Source organism: Ambystoma mexicanum, chromosome 2q (assembly GCF_040938575.1).
Source record: "Ambystoma mexicanum isolate Mex_15411 chromosome 2q, UKY_AmexF1_1, whole genome shotgun sequence".
In the NCBI taxonomy this organism is placed as follows: Eukaryota; Metazoa; Chordata; class Amphibia; order Caudata; family Ambystomatidae; genus Ambystoma; species Ambystoma mexicanum.
The window spans coordinates 1263966185-1263993032 of NC_090924.1; the positions used below are offsets into that span (position 1 = coordinate 1263966185).

The window sequence follows — 26848 nt, forward strand, 5'->3', positions numbered from 1 at the left end:
GCCGCTGTACTCCCGGTCTCTCTCCTCGATGTTCTCACCACAGATGGGTAAGAAGACAACTCCATGCTTCTTTCCCTGCATGGCTTTAAAGCATGTCGGGCCAATTGCCTTCTTCCAGCTATTAGACTGCTGGTGTTGGTTCACATTAGGAGTAATCAGTATTGCTCCTTGCCTTCCTCGTCTCAGTTCTGGTTCATTTACTTGTTCTCCGATATTAAGGAATACTGTCAGTAAAATTGTCAAGTTGTCAAGGGGATGATGGTAGTATGCCATTAGGGCATGAAGGATAGAGGGAATATCCCTAAATGGGAAAGGGGGATATTGTGCCTCACCAGATGTCATGTCTCCCTACTCTCGCCTCCCCTCACCCCCCCCCCTCATTGAGGGTCACCCCCCTGCTACTCCCCCCCAATGTGGTTCTCCCTTAAATAGCTGCCCCCGGGATCAGGTAGCGGCTGGCATCCCCTGGCTACATGAGGAGAGGCTATCTCAGGGAAAGGAGTGAGGACATCATCAGATTCATTACAGAACCTTGGTTGAACGACTTGAATGAAGGTAGCAAATAGGATACCTCAGGAAACATCTTGCTGTTAGTCTACTGCATATGCAACAAGCTGATAAGTTTGTTTTATGCTTCATTGTACGTGTAAATGGTTTTGTCAGTGTGCTTCCCAAAATGTTTGCTCTACAAAGTTTTTGTCTTCTCCCAGGGATAGTGTTGAGGCTATTCTTCTGATTGCACCCTGATCAGAGCCTCAGCCTTCCCTTTATCTGCCTTTTCCTTGGGCAGAGATTCATGTCTTTTTCTTGACAAGAAATCAGGTCTTTCTCTTCCCAGCTTTCCACTTGCCGAGTTTTTACCCATTCTCTTTCCACTTTCCCTTTGGCCTGGTGGTGTGCCTTTTCCATTTTGGCCTTCTTTCTGGACATAGCCTCTGCTTTGCTTTTACTGCTGTGAGGAACCAGGAATGAGACGTGGACACAGAAGACTCATGGTATTGGTTAAAGACTTTTATTAAACAATAAAGGGATTGGAAAATGCTTCACTGTTGCTAATCTAGGAGGTATTTCCCCTACCTCAAACAAAACACAGAGTCCGTTATGTGTCAAAACGTCCAAAGCAAAAAAATTCTGTTTCCGAAACCCTATCCTAGCCCTCGCATTCTAAAAATAACTATGGGGGTAAGGGTATTGTCTCTGGCTTGAAAAGTGCACAAGTGTTCTAGCTCAACAAAAAGATGTAATCCAACACAAGTTCAAAATAGATCATGTTCACAGTTCATGGGAATGGCTCCCTTGCCCGGGTTTCTATCCGCCAAAGCAAAAGTTCTAAAGAAAAAACAAGTTCCTTAAAGCCTAAGAGTTTCACTCTCTCCTCTTGGTGTCACAATCCCCTCCAGGGGAAACAACTCCCATCCCCAAGTTTTATTTCACAAACACTAACTCAAAACCCCAAGCGCATGTCTCTTCCTTGGGATTTCAAAGTAACAATTTGGGTGTGGGTCCCAGACCCGCAAGATACCTGGCATACTCTGCTGCCAGGCTCTCTTCTTTATTCCTGTATTTCTTGCATTCACATAGTGCCAATATTCTGTATTGTTTTCACTAAAACACTACGTCTCATACCCCCTTTCATGTGCTTTCCTTGTTAAATGTCCCAGTGACCCAAACTCCTCGCTCGGGGGCACCAGACTCATGTACCTTACACTTATTTGTACACAGTGGAGCTGCTGAAATACCCGAGAGAGCCAGCTTCCCTTCCCAGGCTCACCGGCTTTCTCTGGAGTCCTTCAGGTCTCTCGCGGCAAACACATGGAAGCGTCCAGTCTCCACTCCACAGGCTTACCGGCTTTGTCTGGCGGCTTCCACATACTTTGTGACTCCCGCCTCTCTCCTGGGCCCTGTCCGTGTTCGTGCAGTGCAGGCACTGCTTCTCGGGTCCAGCGGTCACAAGGAAGGGTCCTCTTCTATTCCTGCTGCCCCAACACAGCGAACCAGCTCCTGCCGTCGTCTTCTGGCTGTCTCCCCACTCATCTGTGGGCTTCTCAGGCTGGCTTCCCCGGCAGTAACTAGCCAGCTGCAATTCTCTGTTACCTTCAGCTGTTAAATCTTTAAATTCCTGCTTGCAGGAAGGGAGTTGCTTGGAGCCAATCGGCTCCCTCCAAACACTAGTCTGCTCCTTTAGATTTCGCTGAGTATTCAGCATTACTCTGCCTCTCTTCCCAGTCTGGCTTTAATCTTCTGTTGGTTACAGAATATGGAGGGATGCTATTAGCAGGCTTTAGGGTTGTTGAAGAGGGAAATCACAGAATGCCATTAAGGCATGGGGAATAACAGGGGTATTCCTAAAAGGGAAAGGGGGATACCACGTCTCATTTGAGGATGCCAGGGTCACCCCCTGCTCCCAGAGGGTCGCCTCCCCCATGTGATCCACCCTCAAATCGCCACCCCCAGGGTCTGGATCACGTAGCAGCTGCTGTCTACTGGCCACACGAGGAGAGGCTACCTTTGGGAAAGGAGTGAGGACATCAGATTCATCACACTGCCTTTTCACAGACTGTGGCTTTTACCTGTTCACAGGGCACAACGTTTTTCTTTCTTCACTATGCAGTGCCTTGCACACCATGTTTTCCTTCTCTTGAGATTCTCCTCTTCCACACTCCAGGTTTTCCCTTTATCTCTTCCTTAATCAGTTTTCTGGATTTAGTCTTTAACTTCACTTGGATTTTACCTTATGCCATTCTTCTGGTTTTCCCTTGCACGCCATCGTCCGCCACTCTCCAGGTTTTTCCTTTCTCCACCCTCCGGGTTTTATCCTTTACTTCATACCCCTCGACTCGCTTGGGTTTTACTCTTTCACTTAACATGACACTCTCCAAGTTTAACAGGCTACCTCCTTCTCAATTGTCTGATAGTCATCTCCCTCACTCCACAGTCCTGGTCTTCTATCCAGCAGTTCTGTAGCTCTTAAATTTTACAACACACAAGCTCTGCACGCCAACAATTCCACACTCAAAAACTACCTTTTATTGATGTCCTGGAAGCAGACCTTCATACATGGCTTGGACCAAATAGCTTCCTCCAGAGTGGCTGGAAAGGTCAGGTGTCCTGTCTAAGCTTGCTCAGTGGTACGGATGCTTTGTAGTTATGAGTTTGCCATAGACGCCTTTAAATGGGTCGGCCACTATTTTGAATTTCTTTCCTTTGTAATGTAATCGTCATTTGTATAGCGCATATTCCCATTGGAATGGTCTCAAAGCTCTGTAGGTTAACGCCCTTGGGGGACCAAAGTCCAAGGTATGGGAAAAACAGAGGACTTTAGAATGCATGTGTGCATTTTAGCCAATATGAAGGATATGGGTGGCAAGGTCCCTATAAGCTACCCATATCGAATTGGCATGTGGATGGGTGCCAAGCATTCGTCCGGAGAGTATGCGAGTGCAGGAGACTCAATGTCTCCAACTAAACTGAATTTTTGTCGTGGAATAAAGCTGCATTCTATTGACAGAGGTGTTGTGTGATGCGTCTTAAAACGGTGTAAGATAGTAGATGTGTGCAGCATTGCCTCTGGCGGACTTCCATAAGCATGCAGTGTGATACGTACCTGCTTGTTCTGGCTGGTTTCTTGATTTGATAGATGTGGCATGGAATCTGTATAGTGGGCTGCTGGAGTTTATGCTCTGTCTGTAAATTTCATAGAGGGTTTCTTTGCTTACCTTAAAGGTGGTTAACATACCCATCGGGGAGTAGAGGGGTAGGAGCAAAGTCGTGATGGCTCTCCGGAAGGCAAGGTAGTCCTTGATACAACAGATGCTAAGGGGAACCGAGTTCCAGATTGAGGCGGCTTGGGCGGTGAAGAGGGGACCCCCCTAATCTTCTAAATTTGAAAAGGGGGGGATCACAAGGAGTAGCGCAGTGCTTGAGCACAGGTTTCTGTTGGGTTGGTAACAGTGAGTTTCTGTTGGAAGTATTTTGGGGCTGTTTTGTGGAGGGCACAGTGGGTGATGCATAAGGCTCTGAAAGTGGCCCTTCACCTGACAGGGAGCCAGTGAAGGACACAAAGGGCAGGTGAGAAATGATCTCTGGAGCAGAGGGCCAGGAGGAGTCTAGTTGCAGTCTTTTGGACTCGTTGGAGCTGTGAGTTGATAGGCTGGGCGCCCAGGTACAGGGATTTTGTGTAATCTAGGCAGCAGAGGACGATGGCAATGATTGCAGTGACTTTGAGGGTAGGAGAGGTAAGGGAAGAGGTGTCTGGTAATTCAGAGGTGTAGATAACAGGATTTAGACAGTGTTAATGTAGTGCGAGAGTGTCAGGTCAGCGTCGATGATGCATCCTAGGTTCCTTACTGAGTTCAATGCAGTGGGAGAGGGGATTGGGGAGGATGACCAAGGGGTGCGCTGGTGTAAGAGCCGTCTTCCTGCAGATCACTATTTCTGTTTTTCCAGAGTTGAGGAGGAGGTGGATGGACGTCATCCAAAGGATGATGTTGGTGAGGCAGGAGTCGAAGTCGGGGTGGGAGAGTGAGGTGCACTTAGGGATCTTAAAGATAATCTGGGTGTCGTCAGCATAGTTGTAATCAGGTAAGATTATGTGAGCGGATAAGGGCGGGTAGGGAGTGGTGCATGCTGCTTGAATGGTGCTGCTGTTTTGCCTCTCCCTTCTAGCTAAGGGACTTCCCCTTCATGGTGTCGTCTGTACTCTGGAGGCTAGTTTGGGTATAATAAAGTCCTGTTTATGGACAGAGTTTGGAAAACGTTTCTCCTGCACTTTGTGGGATGCAAGTGTTTCTCGGACTGGTTTGAATGTGGTTGTTGGCCACAGGAGACTCTCCCTACAGAATGTTGCAGCTGTGGGAAAAACATGAGTGTCTTTCCTCAAGTTTCTATGTAGTATAGGAAAGTGGAGTCCTCTGTGTGCCTGGTTGTTACACATGGAAGTTTTATATTTCTCCTCGACACACTGAATGTCAAATGAGTTATGTAGGCATCCCGTAACTTCTCTTCAGGTTTGAGAAGGCACTTCCAATGGCTAATTGGGGATCTGGGGGGTGGGTCCCCTTAGTCTTCCTTTGTTTGAGTCTATAGTTGAGTTTCACAGATCTGCTGAGAGGGAGCTTGTGGCCCTTATTTTTGGACCTTCCAAATGGTCTAGCAAGCTTGTCCTTCTGATAGGTTTACAACAGTCCTACATAACCTAAACAACCGGGTGATATTGCTCCCAGGTCCTTGTGACGAAGATCAAGAGGTCTCTTCATCTCACATACCCATTAAATAATGTGGGGCCTGTGAAGCTCCTCAGAGTTATCTCTTGCCTTGCGGCACAATAAAAAAGCTCAGTGAGTCGAGGACGGTAGAGGACCCAGCCAAATTGGCTGCAGGCCAGTGAGCTCCAACGTGCCCTAATTAATCTGGAAAATATCCTGGAGTCTCCTGACCAGCTACAGAACTAATCTGTGTGACATCTACAGACATATATCCAGCGCACTCCCCTGAGAAGTTTGAGGGGCCCCAGATTGTGCCGTAACTGAGTTCGATGAAGGGGATCCTGGGGGGGCGTGGCCAGCTACGAGACGATGCGGACGTGAATCTGCACCGCTCCGCGAGCCGCCACATAATCCTGAAACATCCTGCCTGATTTCGACAAGATGGACCAAAAATAAGCAAACGTACGGAATGCGGAGGATCTGCTCTATATCCTGGTAAATTTTGGGGACAAAACGCATACACGAGGAAGAGAAACAGCGACTCTGGTTCGAGGCCACGTTTTGAAACGCTGCTACAAACAAAATGGCCGCCGCGTATCCCCTAGGCCCTGGCCGGGCCACACAGTGAGCTGCAACCACCCCTGCGGGGTTTGAGAAGACGGCGCTGAAACCGGTGACTCGTACCTGAACGCAAGTTGACCCTCCGCACGCATCGTCAAGCGTGGGGCGGTGTGTATCGACAGCCAGTGTCCGCCGCCAGGGACCGTGAGCCAACACAGCTCACGCTGCGGACGAGGGAGACTCACCATAGCATACCGCTGGAGACGCCACTGGAAGACGAAGAACCTGGGAGAATACAGTACGTTCCTGGGGCGGAAGCGGTGAGGCAACGGAGCGGACTGCGGCTCCAGCCATAACACGCTTCCTCCGTAGCGCGGAGCTGGTGCCTAATAACTGTAAACTACCGTCTCATCCGCCGCTACCTTGTCAGTGCTACGGGCGGTAGAAGCAGTCTCCCAAACAACGGAACTGAGCAGACGTGGGGCCATACCCCAGTCCGAACATTGCCCACACCAACAGCGCGCCAATAGAAGCAAAGAGCGGGAGAAGAGACCAGCATAAGACTGCCCCGGTTAGCCTGGCGAAACAACCCTGGGCGGCCCGCGAAAACACCGGCACTGAGCGTTCGTTCTGTGAAGCTGTCAAACCGCCTGGGAGCATCTGTACCCTGGCGCAACTGTGCGACCTATCCAAGTGTGTGCGGCCACTACGCACCTCACTAAACTACTGCAGTGGCCCTGGGACACATTGGAGAAAATGGGGAAAGATAAAGCTAAGAAACTCCCGACACAGAGCAGAATGGAACAATATACAATCCCTTCGACACAGGTCCCCGACTACCATCCGGTCACCCTGGAAGAAGGACAACCGGGTAACGCAATCTCCCTGAGGGACATCATGGCCGCCATTGCAGACTCCCGCACGTCAATGGAGCAAAAAATGGATGGGATAAGCCAGGACGTGTCCCCCCTCAGACACGATCTCCAAAAGCTGACGGCGCGAACTGGCGAAGTCGAACAGCGCATCTCGACTACAGAAGATGGAGTACGAGACATGCAACACCAGCTCAGAAGCATTACTACGAAACTCAAACTGCTGGAAAGCCGAGTTGAAGATGGTGAGGGCCGCTCAAGGCGCAATAACGTGCGCATAATTGGCATACCTGAGAAAGCTGAAGGCCCCTGCATGGAGCTCTTCCTTGAACAATGGCTAACAGACCTATATGACCTGAGCTCCTTCTCCAGGTTTTTCTCTATAGAACGAGCACATAGAGTACCCACCGGTAGACCAACGCCTGGGGCGCCACCACGCACAGTAATTGCGAGATTCTTAAATTACAGGGACCGAGACGCCCTACTGCAACTGGCACGGACCAAAGGCCCGATCACCTTTAACGGCTCCAGGATCGCCTTCTTTCCGGACTACACGAGAGAGGTGCAGAAAGCGAGGCAGTCTTTCCACCAACTTAAAAAGCACCTGCAAACATGGGGGGTCAAATATGGTCTACTTTTCCCAGCACAGCTTAAGATTTACCACAAAGGCACATCAATCCATTTCAGTGATCCGAAGGAAGCATGGCAATGGGCGGAACATATAGAGGGGGACTGGTCAACTCCCCGAGCCAGCAGAGGAAAGAAACAACAGACCGCCCCCCGACCAACAACATGCACCCCGACTACCCCCGGAACAAGACCTACCAGAGGACAGCAATGGATGACCCCTGTCACCACTCCTGGCGACGCCCAGCGGTATACCAGTGAGTACACAATGCACTACCCTAACACAATCCGCAAACCGTACCTGCTGACACAAATCAACACACTCCCTAAAATTGCGGCCGCGGGGTCAACTCGCAGCCACACGTTAGAGGGGTCCCCACCCTCTAAGAGACACATCAGAGAGTAGCCCCAGCGGTGCTAACCCCTGATTGCACACCGCCAGGGACTAGCATACATACACAAGTTGAGTTTATTGCATGTAAGGTGTCCAGTTGACACCCGTGGTTTTCTAAGTTCGGGCGACCGATGCTTCTAGTTGGGAGGAGTATGGGGTGGGGGGTAACGGGTTTGTTAAGTTTCATTACACACGGGACACGTCAGACACGAAACATATCAGGACCAATCAGTATGAGCATAATTTACGGCCACAAGCTCGCGAGACGCGACACATCGTCTTCGGCAGCACACGTATCCACTCCCACAAGCAGACATGGCATCACATAACAACACTGCTCATGCCCTCAGAACACTCCGGCTCATGACGTGGAATGTCAATGGCCTTGGCAACGCTATCAAACGGCGCCTGGTTAGGCAATTCCTTAATAGACGGGCACCAGACATAGTGCTTCTGACTGAGACCCATCTTGCGGGCACGGAATGCACCCTGTTCAAACGCACAAACTACAAGTTGACACTCCACTCAGGCTTCACGATGGGATCAAGGGGAATCATGGTCCCGTTACACAAAAACCTTCCTTTCCAACTCACCACAGTGCGCCTGGACACTGGCGGCAGATACGTATATGTGACGGGCAGGTTGTGGGATCAATCCATCGCACTGTTAGCCACCTACGCACCACCAACCCCACTGGACCAACTGCTCACAGACATTGCCCCGCTGATCACGAATGACACTTCCAACCTGCTGGTTCTGGGTGGAGACTTCAATGAAGTCATGAACGTAACTTTAGACCGCTCACATTTACGCAACAGGAACCCCAACGCAACTACCCGACTCGCCACATTCACCAATGCACTGGGTCTATGCGACACATGGAGAGAACTCCACCCAGACACTAGGGAATACTCCTTCCATTCAGGGGCACATGCCTCCCTATCTAGGCTGGACTACTTTTTCGTCCCGGCCTCTGATTTACACAAGGTACAGGAAACAGACCTGCTCCCTAGAGGCATATCTGACCACTCCCCGCTTGAACTGAAAATCACAACATCCAGGCCGATTCCCCCGCCGAGCTGGCGACTAAATAACTACTACTTGGGGGATCCCGAGCTAGTGGATAAACTCCAGGAGAGCACAAACACATACTTTGAGCTTAATACACAGTCTGCTTCTAACCCTGAGACACTATGGAAAGCCTACAAGTCAGTGCTAAGGGGCGAGCTAATATCATGGACGACTGCCCAAAAAAGAAAGCATTTTAGCAAGATACTTGAAGCAGAACAGCAAGTGAAGCAGGCAGAGGAAAAGCACATAAACGAAGGCACACCGGACACAAACCGCACCCTGCTTCGAGCACAAAAGAAGCTCCAAAATACAGCAATGGATAATGCAAGACACGCACATACTGCGATGCGAGCGAGAATCTATGAAACGGGAGACAAAGCTGGGAAGATGCTGGCATGGCTGGAAAGGAAAGAGCAAGGGCGCAGCCATGTCTTGCGACTGGAGACAGGAGAGCAAAACACTTGTGTAACGGACCAGGACATAACACAAGGCTTTGCAGAGTATTACGCAGAACTCTATGAGGCACCCAGGACTCGAATGGATGCCTCGATCATGGAGGAAATAGCCATCCCTACCTTAAACGCGGCGCAGCAGGAACTACTGGAGAGAGACGTCACGGAGGACGAGATTCTAAGCGCCATATCCAGCCTCCAAACCGGCAAATCCCCAGGTCCCAACGGCTTCCCGATCGAGCTATGGCGGAAGGTGGGGACCAATGTGATCGCTCCGCACCTGTTACGGATGTACCAGTATGCACATGAAAAGGGCATTCTCTCACCTGACCTACGTGAAGCAACGATAATAGCGATACCCAAACCGGACAAACCCCCCGAAACCTGCAGTTCATACAGGCCTATCTCACTTATCAACAGCGAAACAAAGATACTCGCCAAAATACTAGCAGACCGCCTCCAACAGGTCATTCCCTCTCTGATACACCCGGACCAGTGTGGCTTCATGCCACAGAGATCAACACGCATGAATCTTTATAGAATATATTCAGCCCTGGAAAGAGCCCACAGCATACAAGGCCCCTTGGCCTTACTTGCAATTGACTTTGAGAAGGCCTTTGACTCAGTGAGATGGGAGGCCATCTGGGACATAATGCACCGTATGGGCTTTGGCGAGAACTTCATAAGCTGGGTACGCCTACTATACAACCGCCCAACCGCCAGAACCAGGATCAATGGATGGCAATCAGATCCCTTTGGGCTGGGGAGAGGAACGAGGCAGGGCTGCCCACTGTCAGCCATGATCTTTGCGATCGCAATAGAACCCCTGGCAATTCTCCTGAGAAACACACCTGCCTGGGAAGGCTTCTGCTGGTCAGCAACCTGGGAGGACAGAGTATCACTCTATGCTGACGACCTGCTCATCTATCTGAAGGACCCAGCCAACTCCTGTCCCAGAGTTACGAGCATACTGGAGCAATATGGGGCATTCAGTGGCCTGCGAGTGAACTGGGCCAAATCCATCCTATCCCTATAGGGGATGCGCCTGCAACCAGTGCAATGAACGGCCCCTACCAGATCGAAATGGAGCAGTTCAAATATCTTGGGATACGTATCACGCAACAACTCGCAGACTATACATCCCTGAACCTTGCCCCACTCGTAACAAGATTCGCAGAAGACACCCGCAACTGGATCTCATTGCCATTGACATTGTTGGGTACAGCTGCACTATTCAAAATGATTGCCCTCCCCAAATTCTTGTATATCCTGCAAAATACCCCTCTATATATCCCGCAGCAAGAATTCCATAAGCTCGAAGGCATCCTCAGAAAACTGCTATGGGGGGGGGGGGGCGCATCCGCGGATCGCTCTTTCCACGCTCCAAAGGTCTGTATGGGAAGGAGGGATTGGACTACCCAGGCTGCAATCATACTACTGGGCTGGCCAGCTGACGGTGGTCAATGACATGCTGCATGGAGATGGGACACTTCCGCACATCAAGGCAATTAACCCCCACAACACAACAGCACCATTAGAACATCTCTACGGAAGCCTGGGTCGCCCACCGAAACCAGATATGGCGAGACACATTGTGAGAATATGGAAAGAGGTACATCGACACCTAGGATGGGATGGGAAACTGACACTGGCCCAACCCCTATGGAACAATTGCCATCTTCCTGAAATACAAAAGCTACCTAGATGGCCCGAATGGGTCCAACGAGGAATCACCACCGTCGGGGCTGTGCTGCGGGAGGATAAACTTGCACCATTTGAAACATTGCAAGAGGAATATTCCCTCCCAGCCACAGAAAGATACCACCACACGCAATTGCAACATGCGTGGAGCACCCACCAACAAAATATACGGAACATACCGGAAAGCTCCCCCCTTGAATGCAATATGGTGTCGGACCAGGTGAAACGGAAAGTCACCTCCACCTTGTACAATGTGATTACATCCTTTGCGACACCGGAATTGACCAGCCTGAAGACCAAATGGGAACGGGACGTGGGACCGCTCCAGCCGGAAGACTGGGTGGAGGCCCTAATGTACCCGCGCGAGGTAACCATCTCTTCAAGACTCAGGCTGGTCCAACTAAAGATCCTGCACCGCGTCTACTACCCAAGAGTCGCCCTTTTCCGCTGGGGGAAGACGATGCAAGCGTGAGGAGGGCACATTCTTCCATATCCTATGGGAATGCAATAATATCCAAGAACTCTGGCAGAAATGCTGTGACAAACTATCCAGCATTATAAGCAAGACAATAGTCAGATGCCCAAAACATCTCCTTCTGGGGATCTCTAATGAAACCGACCTGTCCCGGTATGAAAAGATAATCTGCTCCACTGCAACGGCCGTGCTCAGGCGGAATATAGCACAACTGTGGGGCGCAGAACGCACTCCGGACTACGACCAATGGGTCGTGGATGTGGACATCTGCGCTGACATGGAACATCGTGTATATGCTGCAAGGGGCTGCCCGCAAAAAGCGAACAAAATATGGAGTCGCTGGGAAGACGCCAGCTAGAAGGCAGGTGTGCCACGGCAGACGCTAGGAACGGACAGGGCCGCATGATGCTGAATGAAGCGAGCCAGGCACATACTGATTGTGCCACAAGTAACTCCTGCTTTGGCAAAGTCTGACGGACCACTAGACAGCAGTCCCAGTTATCAAGAGTTTTCTTTTCTTCTCTCTTCTTTACTCTCTTTTGTTGTTTTTAATTTTTCTACCTGCTTCTCTCTCCTCTCCTGACCCTCCTCCTGAAAATGTTGATTGCATGACTTCTCCCTTGCTCCCATCCCTGATACACAGAGAGATGCATGTACTGTTAAGTTGTTTTCCTATGTTTAAAATCAATAAAGTCTTTGATCAAAAAAAAAAAGATGAAGGGGATCCTGAGCAGGACCTGCCACGAAGAGCGCAAAAAGGGCCGGACGAGAGTGGAGGGGGTTGCGTTGCAGGCCCCGCTGCCCTACAGCCACCAGACTGCACAGCACTGCCTATGCCTGGCTTAGACGGCCGAGGAGATTGCGGCCAGAAGCGGGGCCATATGTAGCAAAGCGCTACCTTGAGCTTTGCCTAAAGGGGAGGCTGTGGTGGAGAGCCTTATAAAGGCGTGTGGCAGAGAGATCATTGAACTACCTCAAGTGCTGAAAGGGCTCAAACTGCATGGATCAATAGGAGACTGTGATGAGCAGAGCAGTGTCGGATAGTGGTGCTGGACTTTGATGTGAGCACTAGCAACATCTGCCTAGGGGTGGGTGGTGCCTAGCCTGTCGGAGGCTCCTGGTCAGCCATAGTAGTGCCTATGCAGCACAGTGTGCCGCCAACACACATTACTGGAGGGTGACTTGGTGCCGGTCTGAGGTGTGAGCCTTCCAGGCGTTTCATACTTGCACCACTCTTGCTGGGCTTACAGGGTGATCCATGGAAACTGCAGGAAGTGCTTCATAATAGTCTGGTGGCGAAGCTTAAGGAGTGTCAGAGCAGTTGGATCGCCTTTGGAATTCTTGAATTAACTGCCCTATCTAGGTGGTTATTGGGTGAACTGAGGGAATTCCCGAAGTACTGAGAATTGGTGTACAATGTCCAAATCTGGTAAAGCTGGGAACAACAATCTAAACTACACTTTGAGATGCCCACGCAGAATAAAAGCTCTAAAAACATGGATGACACCAGAGGAGCGAGCTCACAGCAGGCACAGCAGGACACCAGTGGAGCGCTTAACGATATCAAAACTATGTTTTCTCAACTACAAAGCAGTATAGTCGTTGGACGGGAAGAGCCCGACATTCAAGATAGACCACATGCAGGTTCACCTGGATAGACACGGAAAGAGATTGGAGGAGGTGGAGGGACGGGTGTTCACGATAGAGGATGAGGTGTCCACTACATCCCGGGGGCTTGACCAGGGGCAAAGGGGTCTGAAAGAACTGGCTGACAAGCAGGAGGATCTCGCATCTAGGTCCAGGAGAAACAATCTCAGGATAGTGGGGGTACTGGAAACGGTAGATCGAGCTATCGAACCGTTGGTAGATGCAATTCTGCGGGAGACCATGGGAGGAGACGACTTTTCAGCAGTGTTCATTGTGGAGAGAGCACCTAGAATACCCAGTAGCAGGAGACCGATTCCAGGGGCACCAGCCGGCCCAATAATAGCCCGCATGTTGAATTATCGAGATGGGGAGCTTGTACTACGGAAGGCTAGAGACAAAGGGACTCTGACATACAAAGGAGACACTATCAGCCTTTACCTGGATTTCTCAGACAAAGTGCAGGCGTCTGGGACGACATACATCGATATCAAGAAGCGGCTCAGAGAGAGGGGCATTAGATATTCTATGCTTTTCCCTGCTAAACTCAGGGTGGAACACGAAGGAAGGGTACTCTTTTTCCAAGGCTCGGAAGAAGCTAAAACTTTCAATGGGTCGCTTCCGAGACTTCCTAGATGCAGGGGGAATAATCAATAGAGAGGGGTGGGGGGCGGCGGGGGACGCCATGATGGGATCGGCACTCTATGTTTAAGATGTTACTTTATGAGATATATACACCTGAGGTGGCTGGGGGTGTCATGACCACAGGTTAGTTTATTTTCCCATACTTGTCCTAAGAGTTGCAGGTTCATAGGGAATTTATTTGCCCTAGCTAGTTATTGATTCTAACTCCCCATATTAATGGTTGGTTGAGTTTCTTTAATGGCCGCTAGGTGGCTCCTCTGGTCAGTTAGTTAGCGGGTCTAGTTGTTTTCTTGTGCCAGCTATTTAAGCCCCGCCCCTCAGGAGGCTCACGCTTCCCCTCAGGAGGCTCACCGGTTGACACTGGTGGCGAAGAGATCCACTTGTGGGGTCACCCAAAGGGCGAAGATCTTCAAAAGAACTTCCTGAGCCAGCTTCCACTCGTGAGAGACCGTGCTCTGCCTGCCCAGAGCATCCGCCACTGCGTTTTCGTCTCCGGCCAGATGAACAGCCGAGATCGAAATTTCCTGCTGGATGGCCCAGAACCAGAGCTGCATCGCCTCTTTGCACAGTGGGAGTGACTTTGCCCCTCCCCCCCCCTTTATGTTGAGGTAGTGCATTACCACTGTTGTCCATCATGATCAGGACATTTTCCCCCCGCACAGACGGCAGAAAAGCCTTCAGGGCTAGCCTGGCAGCCTGCAGCTCTAACAGATTGATGTGGAATCTGGACTCCGACGGAGACCAACGACCGCTGACTGTCAACACGTTGACATGAGCTCCCCATCCCGTGAGGGATGCGTCCGTCACGATCGTCACCTCTGGCCAGGGTAGCCAAAATGGCACTCTCTTCATCAGATTGCCTTACTCGGCCCACCACAGAAGATCCAGGGCAATCGATGGCGGCACCTGAACGGGATCCGACATCCTGCCGGAGGACTGCGACCACTGCATCTTGAGAGCCCACTGTCGAGATCTCATCCGCAGCCTGGCCTCTGGCACCAGTAGAATGAAGGATGCCATGAGGCCGAGCAACCTCAAGAACTCGAACGCCGGGTGAATCTGGGCACGTTGAAACTTGTCCACCATCTGCAGAATGTGATGAGCCCTCACCTGGGGAGGCGAATACTGCCCCAGGGATGTGTCGAGCACTGCTCCGCTGTACTGGAGCCACTGGGTAGGTGTCAAATGAGACTTCTTTAAGTTGAGGGAGACGCCCAGCTTTTGAAGGGAGTGGCAGGTGACGGACAGATGATCCAGGACTTTCTTGTGAGAGCGCGCCCTGTTCAACCAATCGTCCAGGTAGGGGTAGACGTGAATCCCCCCTTTCCTGAGATACGCTGCCACCCCCACCATTAGCTTGGTGATGAAGACCCTCGGGCGCAGGTTAATCCGAACGGCAGGAACTGGAACTGAAAATGCGAGTCGCCAACCGCAAACCTCAGGTACTTCCTGTGCTTGGGATGAATCGACACATGAAAGTAAGCATCCTTGAGGTCGAGAGACACCGACCAATCCTGAAATTGAAGGGCCTGGAGGACTTGAGAAAGAGTAACCTTCTTGAACTTGTCCTTCCTGAGGAGCTTGTTCAAATCATGCAAGTCCATGATGGGTCTCAATCCTCCGTCTTTTTTTGGGATCAAAAAATATGGGCAATACCACCCCGTGTTCCTCTCCACTACAGACACCAGTTCTATGGCGCCTTTCTCCAGCAGGGATAGGATTTCCTGCGCAGGAAGCGGCTCCGGACTCTTCAAAGAGAGCTTCCCCGGTGGATTGTCGTGAGGCCTCTGCCGGAAAGGAAGACAGTAGCCGTGGGCTATGATCTCCAGAACCCACACATCTGAAGTAATGGCACGCCATTCTACCAGATGCTGCGCCAGCCTTCCCCCAACCGGCGAACCATGGGACATGGCCTCATGACCGAGCGGACGCGGCTGCAGCAGTGCCTGAGGGCAAAGAGGAAACTGCCGAGCGGCTTTGGCATCTCAAGTACCTTCTTTTCCACCTCTGGTACTCCTACGTTGGCCCCGTTGACTGGCAGCTCCCCTCGATCTACCAAAGGAAGAGTAGTATCGAAAGGAACCTCCCTCTATTGCTGTCCCCTAGGATGAAAAGGCGGAGGTTGACGTACTGCAGCGCTCCATGACTTTGCTGCAGCTTTGGAGGTCTGCAACCTCTCAAGGCTCTCGTCAGCCTTGCTGCCAAAAAAGGTGTTCACCGTCAAAAGGCATGTTGAGGAGCCGGGACTGCACATCAGGAACGAACCCAGACTTCCGCAACCACGCAAACCTGCGCCTTACGGTGCTCGCCTCCATGGACCTGCTGACACAATCCGCCAAGTCCAAACCCGACTGAACGGCCTCACACATAGCATCCTTGCCATCCTGAACCATAGCAAGGAAACCATCCCGTTCATCCCCTTTGGGAATATGATCAGACGCTAATGCAACACAGTTCCACAGAGTGTGTGTGAAACGAGACAAGGCCCATATGGAGTTGGCCGCCTTCCGCAACCACGCAAACCTGCGCATCACGTGCTTGCCGCCATGGACCGGCTGACAGTCTGCCACGTCCAGACCCGACTGAACTGATTCACACATGGCATCCTTGCCATACTGAACGAGGGCAAGAAAACCATCCTGTTCCTCCTCTTCGGGAATATGTTCAGCCACCAAAGACACAATTCCACAGAGTGTGAGTTAATCTTGCCAAGGCACAAACAGAGTTGGCTGCCTTTAAAGCCATACACCCAGATGAAAATACTTTCTTCGCCTAACCATCAAAGCGCTTGTCGTCCCTATACGGAGGGATGGTAGGGTACGCAGCCTGCTTCGCTGGGGCCGAAGCCGCCCGCAACACCAAATTCTCCGGAGTGGGGTGCATAGACAAGTAGCAGGGGTCGCCACTGGCTGGACAGTATTTTTTCGGTATCGACTTATTCACTGCCGGGAGACTCTCCTGAGCAGTCCAAGCCGCTGCCGCCCTTCTTTGTAAAGCCATATGAAATGGCAGCACCGGGTCAGTGGGTGGACCTTGGTCCAATATATCCGTCGGGTCATCCTGCAGAAAATCCACAGGTGGAGCATACCACACCAAGTACTCAGTCACCCTCGACATGAGACGCCTGTACGAGGACTCAGCATGTGTACCAGGCTCAGGCCTGGCAAACTCAACATCCGGGGAGGTGTCCAAACCACTGCGTCATGCAAGGACTGACGCAGGTCTTCCATCTGGCTGTGACCAGACAACAGGTCATCAGAAACCTCAGGAGGTACACACCCCTCCTCATCTGACCCTTCTTCCACCTCTGAAATGTAATCCAAAGGCTGGAATAAATCTCTGGATGAGGGTACAGAAACAGGCTCAAATACAGGCCTCACCGACTTACAGAGAGCCTTCCTCGGAGTGTCCACCGTCCTCTGGGGCACCTCTGTCAAATTCTCCTCAAAAGACGTTGAGGGCGCCGATGGAAAAGGCGTTTATGTCGAGCAAGGGCTGATGACTTCGACGACGGCTTCGAGGCCGGAGCCCTGAGCGTGTCCTTCGACGGCCTCGGCGCCAATGATAGTCCAATAAAGTTCCATTCAGAGACATCCTGGGGAAGTCACAGGCTGTGTAGTCCACTATAATTCACAAAAAGGAAAACTAGTCGATTCTACACAGTCATCACTGTGAGAAGATTTGCATAGGGAACAGCATGCCTCTAATCCATAACCATAGATATTTGGGGTCTTTCATGGGCACAAATGGTATCTGGGTCGCTGATGAGGGCTTAGAAGAGGTGTCACCAAGCAAAAGGATTAGTAAAACAGCCAGGAACAAGAAAAAAAAACATTGGCCTTGGGCCAAAAGGTACAATTTAGGACATTTGACCTCACAGTGACCACTGCCAAGAATGAAATCTGGCAAATAACAGAAGCAGATTCAATTTGACACTGGTTGGCAAAGATCAAGAACTTAGGTGGACACAAGATATGAATGGAAGCATGTGGGCCAGTCACGCGTGTAGGACTTTCATTAACACCAATGGATGTCTCCAAACTCTGATTTTATATTTTTATGAAAAGCAGTGTTAATCCCTTTAACAAAGTACCAGCATTTGCCACAGGTAGGTAAGGGAGAGGGATGGATGTAAAGAGCATTAAGTATTCAAAGGGCCTCATTCCGAGGTTGGCGGTAAGGGGTTAATGGCGCCGGTAATGGCACGGACAATCTGTTGTCATGTAAACATGGATGAGAAGGCTTTAATCTATAATAAAATGTGCAACATTCCTCTTCTAAAATAACATTTAGGTTATGTTGTAGATTTTGGCAACAATGCAAGAACGTGTTTAACTAGGACCAGAATAGGGATTAAACAAAAAACCACATTATTTTTTGTTGATCGGCATTCCTGGAAAGAGTGCTGAATTTTACTACCTTACTGCAAAGAAACAGTACCAAACATTAGCAGAACCTCATCTTACCTGAGGCAGTCATCTGTGCCAGGAACAGAAGGTAAACAGAGGTTGCATCCATCTGCAAATGACCCCATTGGTCATCACCAACGACTGTCGCACAGGTGTTGGTGTTGTACTTGGCATGGAGGCAGTCCTTGGTGCTCTGGCTAATTTTAAATTTCTCTACCTTTGGCACCTGAAAAGAAAATCACAGAAATAACCCCTTACACAGATTTCAGAAGTTAACATGCATATTTTTTCAAGACTTAATGCAGGTCTCATTTACAGTTCTTAAATTCAATCAGAAAGCTACAAAAACTGGTGAGATTCTATGTGTGGCATCATGCTACGATTGAGATATCGTTTCTCTGATGAGGAATATAGTAGAGGGAATAAGGGAAAGGGCCATCAAATAATGTACAGCCCACCTTATGCCACATGAGCACAACGAGAAGGCACCATAAATGTACACTCTGGGAGTTGGGGATGACTATGATAGACCTGCAAATTAGTGATGTGACTAGTAAACAGGTTTACAGTAGATCGGATCTTCTAAGACACATGACAGTAATTTGATCCTAAATGTTTGGTAGGCATAGAAGCAAGGATTGAAATAACGGAGCTAGAAGCTATTTTGCTCATGCGTGTAGCTTAGAATAGCTCAGTTAGATTACCACATACTACTGCCTAGTAATATGTGTCACACATATGCACGTGGCATGAACCCCCGTTAGCCATTTGGGATTCCCAGAAATGCGAGTCTGTGTCACTTAGACATTTTTAAATGTGACCTTTTTAACTGTACAAAATTATGAAATATACTTGACAAGTCATCCTGTTTGCATATTGGAATATTGCAAATTGCAGAGAGAATAAACCTCTGCACTTGTTTAGATAAAGGGATTTCGAGGCAACACAGAGTCCCTGCACTGGAAAAACCAGCCCTTGTCCCATTAGACAGATGCTGGAGAAAATAGACCCCCCACCCCCATTTTGTAGTCCTGCAGAAGTGCCAATGCAAGAAACGCATGTAAACTGAGTAAAATTACAAAATGTTTTAAATAAAATACTTAAGCATGCGCAATGACAGTCTTTACCTTACATGATTGAATGCCAATTTTGAAACTAAATCCTGCTTAGAGGACATTAACAATAATGTGTACCAAACTCTTGCACCGTTTAACATTTAGAGTTGCATACCTCCATGGGGCTAGTCGGGGTGGGTTGTATTGATCAGACATTGAATTACAGATTCAGAGTTGTTGACCCCATTGGAGTCTTTTGAATTTCAGGAGATACTCAGTGCATAGTTCAAATTCTACATGATACTAAACTCCAGGTATTCAAATTGGTATTCAACAAAATAAGGAAGCAACTGAAATCATTGAGAATGGCCCATAGACCATATTTCTTTTAGTCTAGAATCTAGACTGTCTAGATTCTAGACTAAAACAAATCTGCAGGATTCCTGCAGGGAGGGGGGAGCGATCCTGTGAACTGTTCTCTGTGATACTACCTCCTTTATAAAGGGTAGCCGGGCGGCAGGTCACCATCCATTATAAATAATTCTCCCCTCATTGCAACCATACTCTCTTTGATCAAAATGTTAAAATAAAGATTCATATGTTGTCTGGTTGCGTTGTTGTATGATTCGTGCACATTTCAAGTCATTACTATAAAACGGAATGTTATTTTAGCCCTCTGATTTACACTTTTGTTCACATATAACTTGATCACATGGTTTCCACATGTACATTTTTTCTAATCTTGCCAATTATTTTGAAATATAAACCTAAGTGTAATCAACAAATTACGCGTTGGCTTACTTTACCTTGGCTTGCCATGTGATCAATTTGCATGAATTGGAGATATGCAAAACAGGCAGCAGATTTATTTTTTGCCAAAGCGTATGCAGGTTTTCATTTTTAAAACGGTTTTATAGGACTGGCCACCAGGGGGGCGTGTGGATGCAGTCCACCTCCACGTGAGCTCCCGGAGTCAAGGTCCTACAAGAGGATCTGAGCCCACACTTTGGACCCCCAACAAGAAAAGGCTACCGCAAAGGCTTGGTGAACCCCCTCCCCGCCCATTTCAGCGGAAAGAAGAACGGAGGAAATCCGACCCTGCATGCCGTAGAAGTTACATGTGATGCCACGCCTGAAACAGAAAGTTGTCTCCAGCAGGGACCAAGGCTGCGTATTCTAGCAGAGTCAGAGGGAAGGCTCCATCTAGAAATGAAACACGCCGGATCAGCACAGGACTGCCGCGATACAGGCACCCGAGACCAACCCACAACCCCAACCATCTGAGACCTGCCCAGACTCCCCAGGCCCAAAGGAGTTCCTGGGTTTACGCCTGGACCCAGGGAGACCCGCACAGGTAAAAGCAGACTATCACACAGCAGAGGATCTCTCAGACGGGACTGGGCAAAGGACCTCGCCCCCCAAGGGCCCCGACAGACGGGTCGTGTACTGTGGAACCCCCTGGCAGCCGCAACGAGCACCCGCATGTGACCCTGTCTGGCCCACAGCGGTGCATGAATGGGTGCAGACTGCACTGAACTACATCATTGAACAGTTTGTGACCGCCACGAAGGATCGCCACCTGTCAGGCGGGTCCGACGGGTCATGTCCGCCCCGCAGCTCACACGCAGGTGAGGAGGAGCACTAGCAGAGGGCTGTGGCCCTGCGCGCTTTTTCATACTTCGGCCCTCATTAGGCCCACGCGTGACAGTCGGCACACCCCCTCTAACGAGAGCGCCTTTGGACCCGGGTGCCCCTGCCCCCCTCAGCCCCCCACCCGACGACACAGACACTGCTCGGTCTTCGCAGCATGTCGGCTGCCTGGAGGTAACTGTGGGCTGCAGAGAGGCAACAAAGTATACGCAGGGGGGGGGGGGGGTACACTTTAGATTATTTAACCACCAGCCTGTACGAACTGAATTCTGTGCACTATAATTCCCCAGGGAGGTACAAAGAACCCCTGCAGCGACCTATGGCACAGACTGGCCCCGGGCTATAACAGGACTCGGGGCATGCACAGAGAAACCTTGACAGCACTTGAGAACTGCTACATCCACCCGACCTTACTGAATCCCGGCGTGCACACGCTGTGAGGCTGCACACTTGGTGCATCACGCCCTGACGCGCAGGGGGCTGAGGGGACAGAACCCTAAACATAGGTGGTGTTTGCCAATTAAAGTGAAGGCACGCTATTGGAGGAGCGCACTATCCTGAAGAAACAGTATTGGGTCTGGAGACCTCGCTGGGGGAGCCCTACTTTTCCACCGGTCACCCTGACGGGGGATGCCCAAACTATAAGAGGATGCACACCTGCGGGAAGGCTGACCATTGGAAAGGGGAGAACGAAGGGTTGGGCCCCCAATCTTGGGGCGTGTGCCCTCCTTCGGTACCCTGCACGAAGGCCATTCCAGAAGGCATTAATGGTGGTCCAAACACAGGGGAGTGGCTACAAGAAAGACAAGTCATTATCCCACCTGGAGGAACCCCCAGCTGCAATTAGAAACCCATGCCGCCGAGCAGAGCATCCATGCATCGAACCCCTGAAAGCAGCACTGACCAACCACTCTGACAATACAGCAATCGTTCCCTGCAAGGGTTGGGCCCCCACCCTTGAGGCGTGTGCCCTCCTCCAGAAGTATTGGATCCAGGTGACTCATAAGCGACTGAACTGGTACCTTTGAGAAGAGGAACGGAGCACAACGACCTCGTCAGCTCTCGTGCGAGTGGCAATCCCTGGGGAAAATGCAAAGAAAGATAAGAAGGAGCCACGAGAGTATATGCACGTGTCGAATCTGGTGTACATGGACGTAAGGCAGAAATTGGCATCATATATATACATGCCATCCAGTGCCGATCTTGTGACTCTGCATAGAATCGAAATGGCGACCCCATGGCCGGAGGCTGCAGTGACAAAGGGAGACATGGCGGCCTTACTTGAAGAAATTAAAAACATGAGAGCTGATATCGGGTGGAAGGTGAACAGAATCACTAAGAGGATCGATGAAATGGAGGAGCGGCTCAACGGAGTTGAGAACAACCAAACATCCCCGAGCACCCTTGAGTCACAGATGGACCAGAGACTCACGGAGATAGAGTCCAGAGAAGAGGAATTCTGTCTCAAGGTGGATGACTTGGAGAACCGCAAACGACAGAACATCCTAGGGCTGTTCGGTATTCCAGATAGGAAGAGAGAAACCGAACAGGACCTCAAACACACTCCATGAAATCATGAAACTTCTTTTTGAGGATAATTCAATCGACAAACCCAAGATTGAAAGAATTCACAGGGTGGGAGGAGCAGCAGGAGGACCAAAGACTGTCCTGGTCCGGTTCCACAGTTATGGGGACAAGGCTAGAATCCTGGAAAAAAGCCAAACGAAGTGGCCCGGTTCCCCTAGTCACGGCAAGTGTGGCAATTTTCCAAGACCTATCTTCGCTAACACTTGTGTTGAGAAGGATGTAAATGCCCCTCACAAAGTGGCTCAAAGAACAAGGGGTCCGTTATAGGGGGAGGAGAGAGTTGGGGGGGAAAGTGTGGGAACAGGATCCTCTTTAAGAATGATTTGAGTGGTGACGTGAGTGTCGAATTGAGAGACTGGCCCTCGGAGCCTGGTGTTAGTGTGAAAGGTGCATGGAAAAATAAATGGCTGTAGAATCAGGCCCCAACAGGGGCAACCTACTCCGAATAGGGACACAATGTTAAGGGTCTGAACTCACCGACAAAAAGGTCCTTAGTGCCCAGGGAGTTTCGAAGAATGGGGCTTGATGTGATGTTACTTCAAGAAACCAAATACATATTTGGAGAAGAACGCAGGTTTCCTGAACTTGTGAATTGAATATTGGGGCTCAGACCCGCTGAGGAAGGCGGGAGTGGGGATCCTCGTAAGAACAGGTCTGAACTTTGAGGTGACTAAGACGTGGGCAGATGTGGAAGGGAGAGTACTAGTGGCAGTGGAAATGGCACAGAAAGTTTCCATTACACTTGCAACCCTGTACTCCCCTAACATGGGTCAATCTAGATTCCTGAGGAAAACGCTCCCGAAAATCATGCTAGAGGCCTCTGGCAGTGTAATCCTGGGTGGAGACTTCAATCTCTGGGCTGATGTTAAACTGGACAGACAGGCAGGGAGGCAACCCTGACACACACAAACCAGTAGACGGAGGGCTTTGGTCCTCGAGATGATAAGAGACTCATGGGTTGAGGGACGCATGACGTATCTTCCACCCAGACGACAAGGGATAGAACTTCTACTCGGTGCCACATGGGACCATCACTAGGATCGATTATTTATACTGTACCGAAGAATTAACAGAAGCTGCAACAGGCTCTGAAATCTCACCGATCACTTGGTCTGACCACGACATGGTCACAGTTGATCTTGACTGGGCGGGTCTCTCACACAGATGCTCAAAGTGGAAATGGAACGAGCCCTTGTGGAAAGACCCGGTCTTTCACACAGAAATGGAAGGTGAATTTAGAAAATATTTTAAAACAAAACACGGTGGAGATACCAAGAACAACGGTCTGGGAAGCAGGGAAGGCTACTTGGCGGGGAATTTTGATTAGGGAGGGGGCCAGGAAGAAGAGACAGTGGGCCCTTATAGAGAATAGACTGAGGAGGAGATTGGCCAACTTGACAAAGTAGCCCGGGACGCCAAAGAAGGGAGAACAGATAGGGTCCGAGAGGCCAGACAGAAGAGGGAGTAACTTAGACTCCTAGAGGAAGGGCAGATAGTTCGAAAGCTACAGCTTCTAAAACAAAAGTACTATGAGAAGGGCGACAAAGCAGTCACGCTGTTGGCAGCAAGATTAAGGGGACAGCGGGCTGAGAGACTCATGGCGTGTATAGACGGGGGGGGGGGGAATGACCCACAGAACACTGGGTCAGAGGGGATCCCTGACGCATTTGCATGCTTCTATGAGACACTATATAAATCTGAGACCGCCCAAGCAAGGTCAAGGATAGATGAAGGAACAAGTTACTTACCTGTAACTGTTGTTCTCCAGCATGGGTCTGGCATGGATTCACATGCTCATGAATATTCCCCGTCGTCAGGCTGGGAATCCCTGGTAAAGAAAAAAAAATCAGTCTCAGTTTCATTTCTGAGCTGTCTTTTTTAGTAGTAACCAATCACTGGTCTCTGGGTCATACTGCCCCCAGCAAATTACTGCCCTCTCCCCAAGCCCCTCCCCTGGCAGCCATCCTCAGATTTAATAGCACGTAAAGTGGCAGTAGGACCAAGTGTAGAGCCGCAGAGGGTTAGGTGGGAGGGTTCGCATGTGAATCCATGCCAGACCCATGCTGGAGAACAACAGTTACAGGTAAGTAACTTGTTCCTTCTCCAGCATGGGGTCTGGCATGGATTCTCATGCTCATGAATATAAGAATACATAGCAGTACACGCATGCACAACCACGGGAGGTGGCGAAGCTCAACATTAAGCATCTCTTACCTCCTCACCCGGCCCACCTTCAGGCGAACAGGTTGCACAGCACTGCCTGGCCGACTCTGGACTCAACCCTGAAATCCCGGTCGACGCAGTAGAATCTCGTGAAGGTGTGCGTTGACCTCCATGTAGCCACCCTGCAGATGTCCAGCATGTGGCACACTCGATAGGAACGCCGTGGTAGCAGCGATCGCTCTGGTCCAATGGGCTCTCGGACATCCGGGCAACGGTCGGTTCGTCAACCGGTGACAGTGCATGATGCAGCCGGAGAGCCATCTGGAAATGGAAGCCTTCGAGAGGGCCTTCCCTTGGTTCACAGGTCCAAAGTTCATAAACAGCTTTGATATCTTCCGAAAACTCTTCGTGCGTTCCACGTAGAACTTCAGCGCTCTACCTACATCCAGCGAGTGCAAAGTCCTCTCGGCTGGCGACGAAGGCGACGGGAAGAAAACGGGTAACACCAAGGGCTCGTTGAGATGGAAGTCCGACGGCACCTTGGGCATGAAGGAGGGGTGCGTCCTCAGCACCACCCTCGTCTCATGGAAAGTCAGGTATGGAGGTTTAAAGGAAAGGGCCTGGATCTCTCCCACTTGTCGTGCGGATGTGATGGCCACAAGAAACGCTGTCTTCCACGACAGGAACTTAAACAGCGCCAAATGCAGAGGCTCGAATGGCGGCCCAGTGAGCCTGTTCAGCACTACGTTGAGTTCCCACGCCGGGGCTGAAGCCTTCACCGGCGGGAATGATCGGAACAGTCCTTTCATAAACTCCTTCACTAGGCGAAGGGACCACAGCAATGATCGTACCGGTGTTCTGGTGTAGCGGGAGATCGCCGCTAGGTGTATCTTGATGGAGGCGTGCGCCAGCCCCGCCTTGGCCAGCGACAGTAGGTACGGCAGCACCTGGGGGGCCGTAATCCACAGAGGGTTATTCTTCCGTGCGCGGCACCAGACAGAGAACCTCTTCCACTAATGTCCATAGCACTCGAGAGTCGAGGATGCCCTGGCCTTTTCCAAGCACCTCCTTGCACTCCGACGGGATATCGTACCCTCCAAACTAGTGCTGCAGGCCTGCAAGTTCAGCGACCCCGGGTTGTGGTGGAGGATGGCGCCTCCTTCTCTGGAGAGGAGATCTGCGTCCGTCGGCAGTTTGACTGGGGGGGAGACGCTGACATGTCCAGAAGGTCTGGGAACCAGATCCGTCTCGGCCACGCCTGTTCGACGATGATCATCCGGCACCGGGACCGTCTGAGATGATTGATGAGTCGCAGCAGCAACGGTGGGAACGCATACAGGAACAGGCCGTCCCAGGGAAACGAGAAGGCATTGCCCATGCTCCCCGGCTGGGGAAACCTGCTGGCGAATCTCCGGGATTTGGCGTTTGTCGCAAATAGATCGATCTGGGGATTGCCCCATCATTGGAATAGCAGATCCACTTGATCCTGCCGCAGTTCCCACTCGTGGCACGAGCGCAGCTCCCTGCCGAGTGAGTCGGCGATGGTGTTCTTTATTCCTGCCAGGTGGAAGGGCACCAGAAACATCCCCTGGGCGACGGCCCAGTGCCACAGATCCTGCGCCTTCTTGGATAGGGTTGGGGATCTGGTACCTCCCTGCTTCCGAATGTAGAACATCGTGGTGGTGTTGTCGGTGAAAATCCTCACCACCTTGCCCTTGAGGGACTTGAGGAACGACCTGAGGGCCCAGAACACGGCCCGAAGCTCCAGTACGTTGATATGGAGTGACCTCTCCTCTTGCGTGGAGATCTCTGGTGTGCGCTCCCCATCCCTCCAGGGAGGTGTCCGTCGTTACCGTCTCCTGATGCGCCGGGGTCTGAAAGTCCATACCCGCTGCTAGATGCGCGTGGGTGCCCCACCACTGGATCGCTTGGCGGAAGGTCTCGTTGAGCGAGATCCTGTCTCCAAAGCTGGCCGCCGCTTGCATCCAACGGGCGTCAAACTCTTGTAGAGGACGCATCCGTAGCCTGCACAGGCGCATGAGAACATCATGCCGAGAAGGGACTTGATGGACCTCATCTTGGCCACCTCCATGGTCTACAGCCGCGGCACCTTGCCCAGAATGGCCTTTGTCCTTTCCTCTGACGGAGAAGCCACTCGTGCCACTGTGTCGAACCTGGCTTCCAGGAACAGGGCGACCTGTGACGGAACCAGGTGGGATTTCACGAAGTTGATGGAGAATCCCAGGTCCCGAGCAGCTGGACGGTCTTCGCTGTGTGCTCGACGGCGAGTTCTCTTGTCCTTGCTCGGATGAGCCAGTCTTCCAGATAGGGGTAGACA

The 26848-nt window shown here is 50.8% G+C and overlaps 1 protein-coding gene across 2 annotated transcripts in view; it reads right to left on the minus strand.

Annotated features, from left to right (window-relative positions):
- The window catches only part of PHKA1 (phosphorylase kinase regulatory subunit alpha 1), a 2290600-nt gene that overhangs the window by 1982636 nt on the left and 281116 nt on the right, over positions 1-26848 (minus strand). For both annotated transcript variants that reach the window (XM_069648650.1, XM_069648649.1), the window contains exon 4: positions 18113-18281. In XM_069648650.1, the coding sequence (XP_069504751.1) occupies positions 18113-18281 (169 nt within the window). The remainder of the gene's footprint in view (positions 1-18112; positions 18282-26848) is intronic.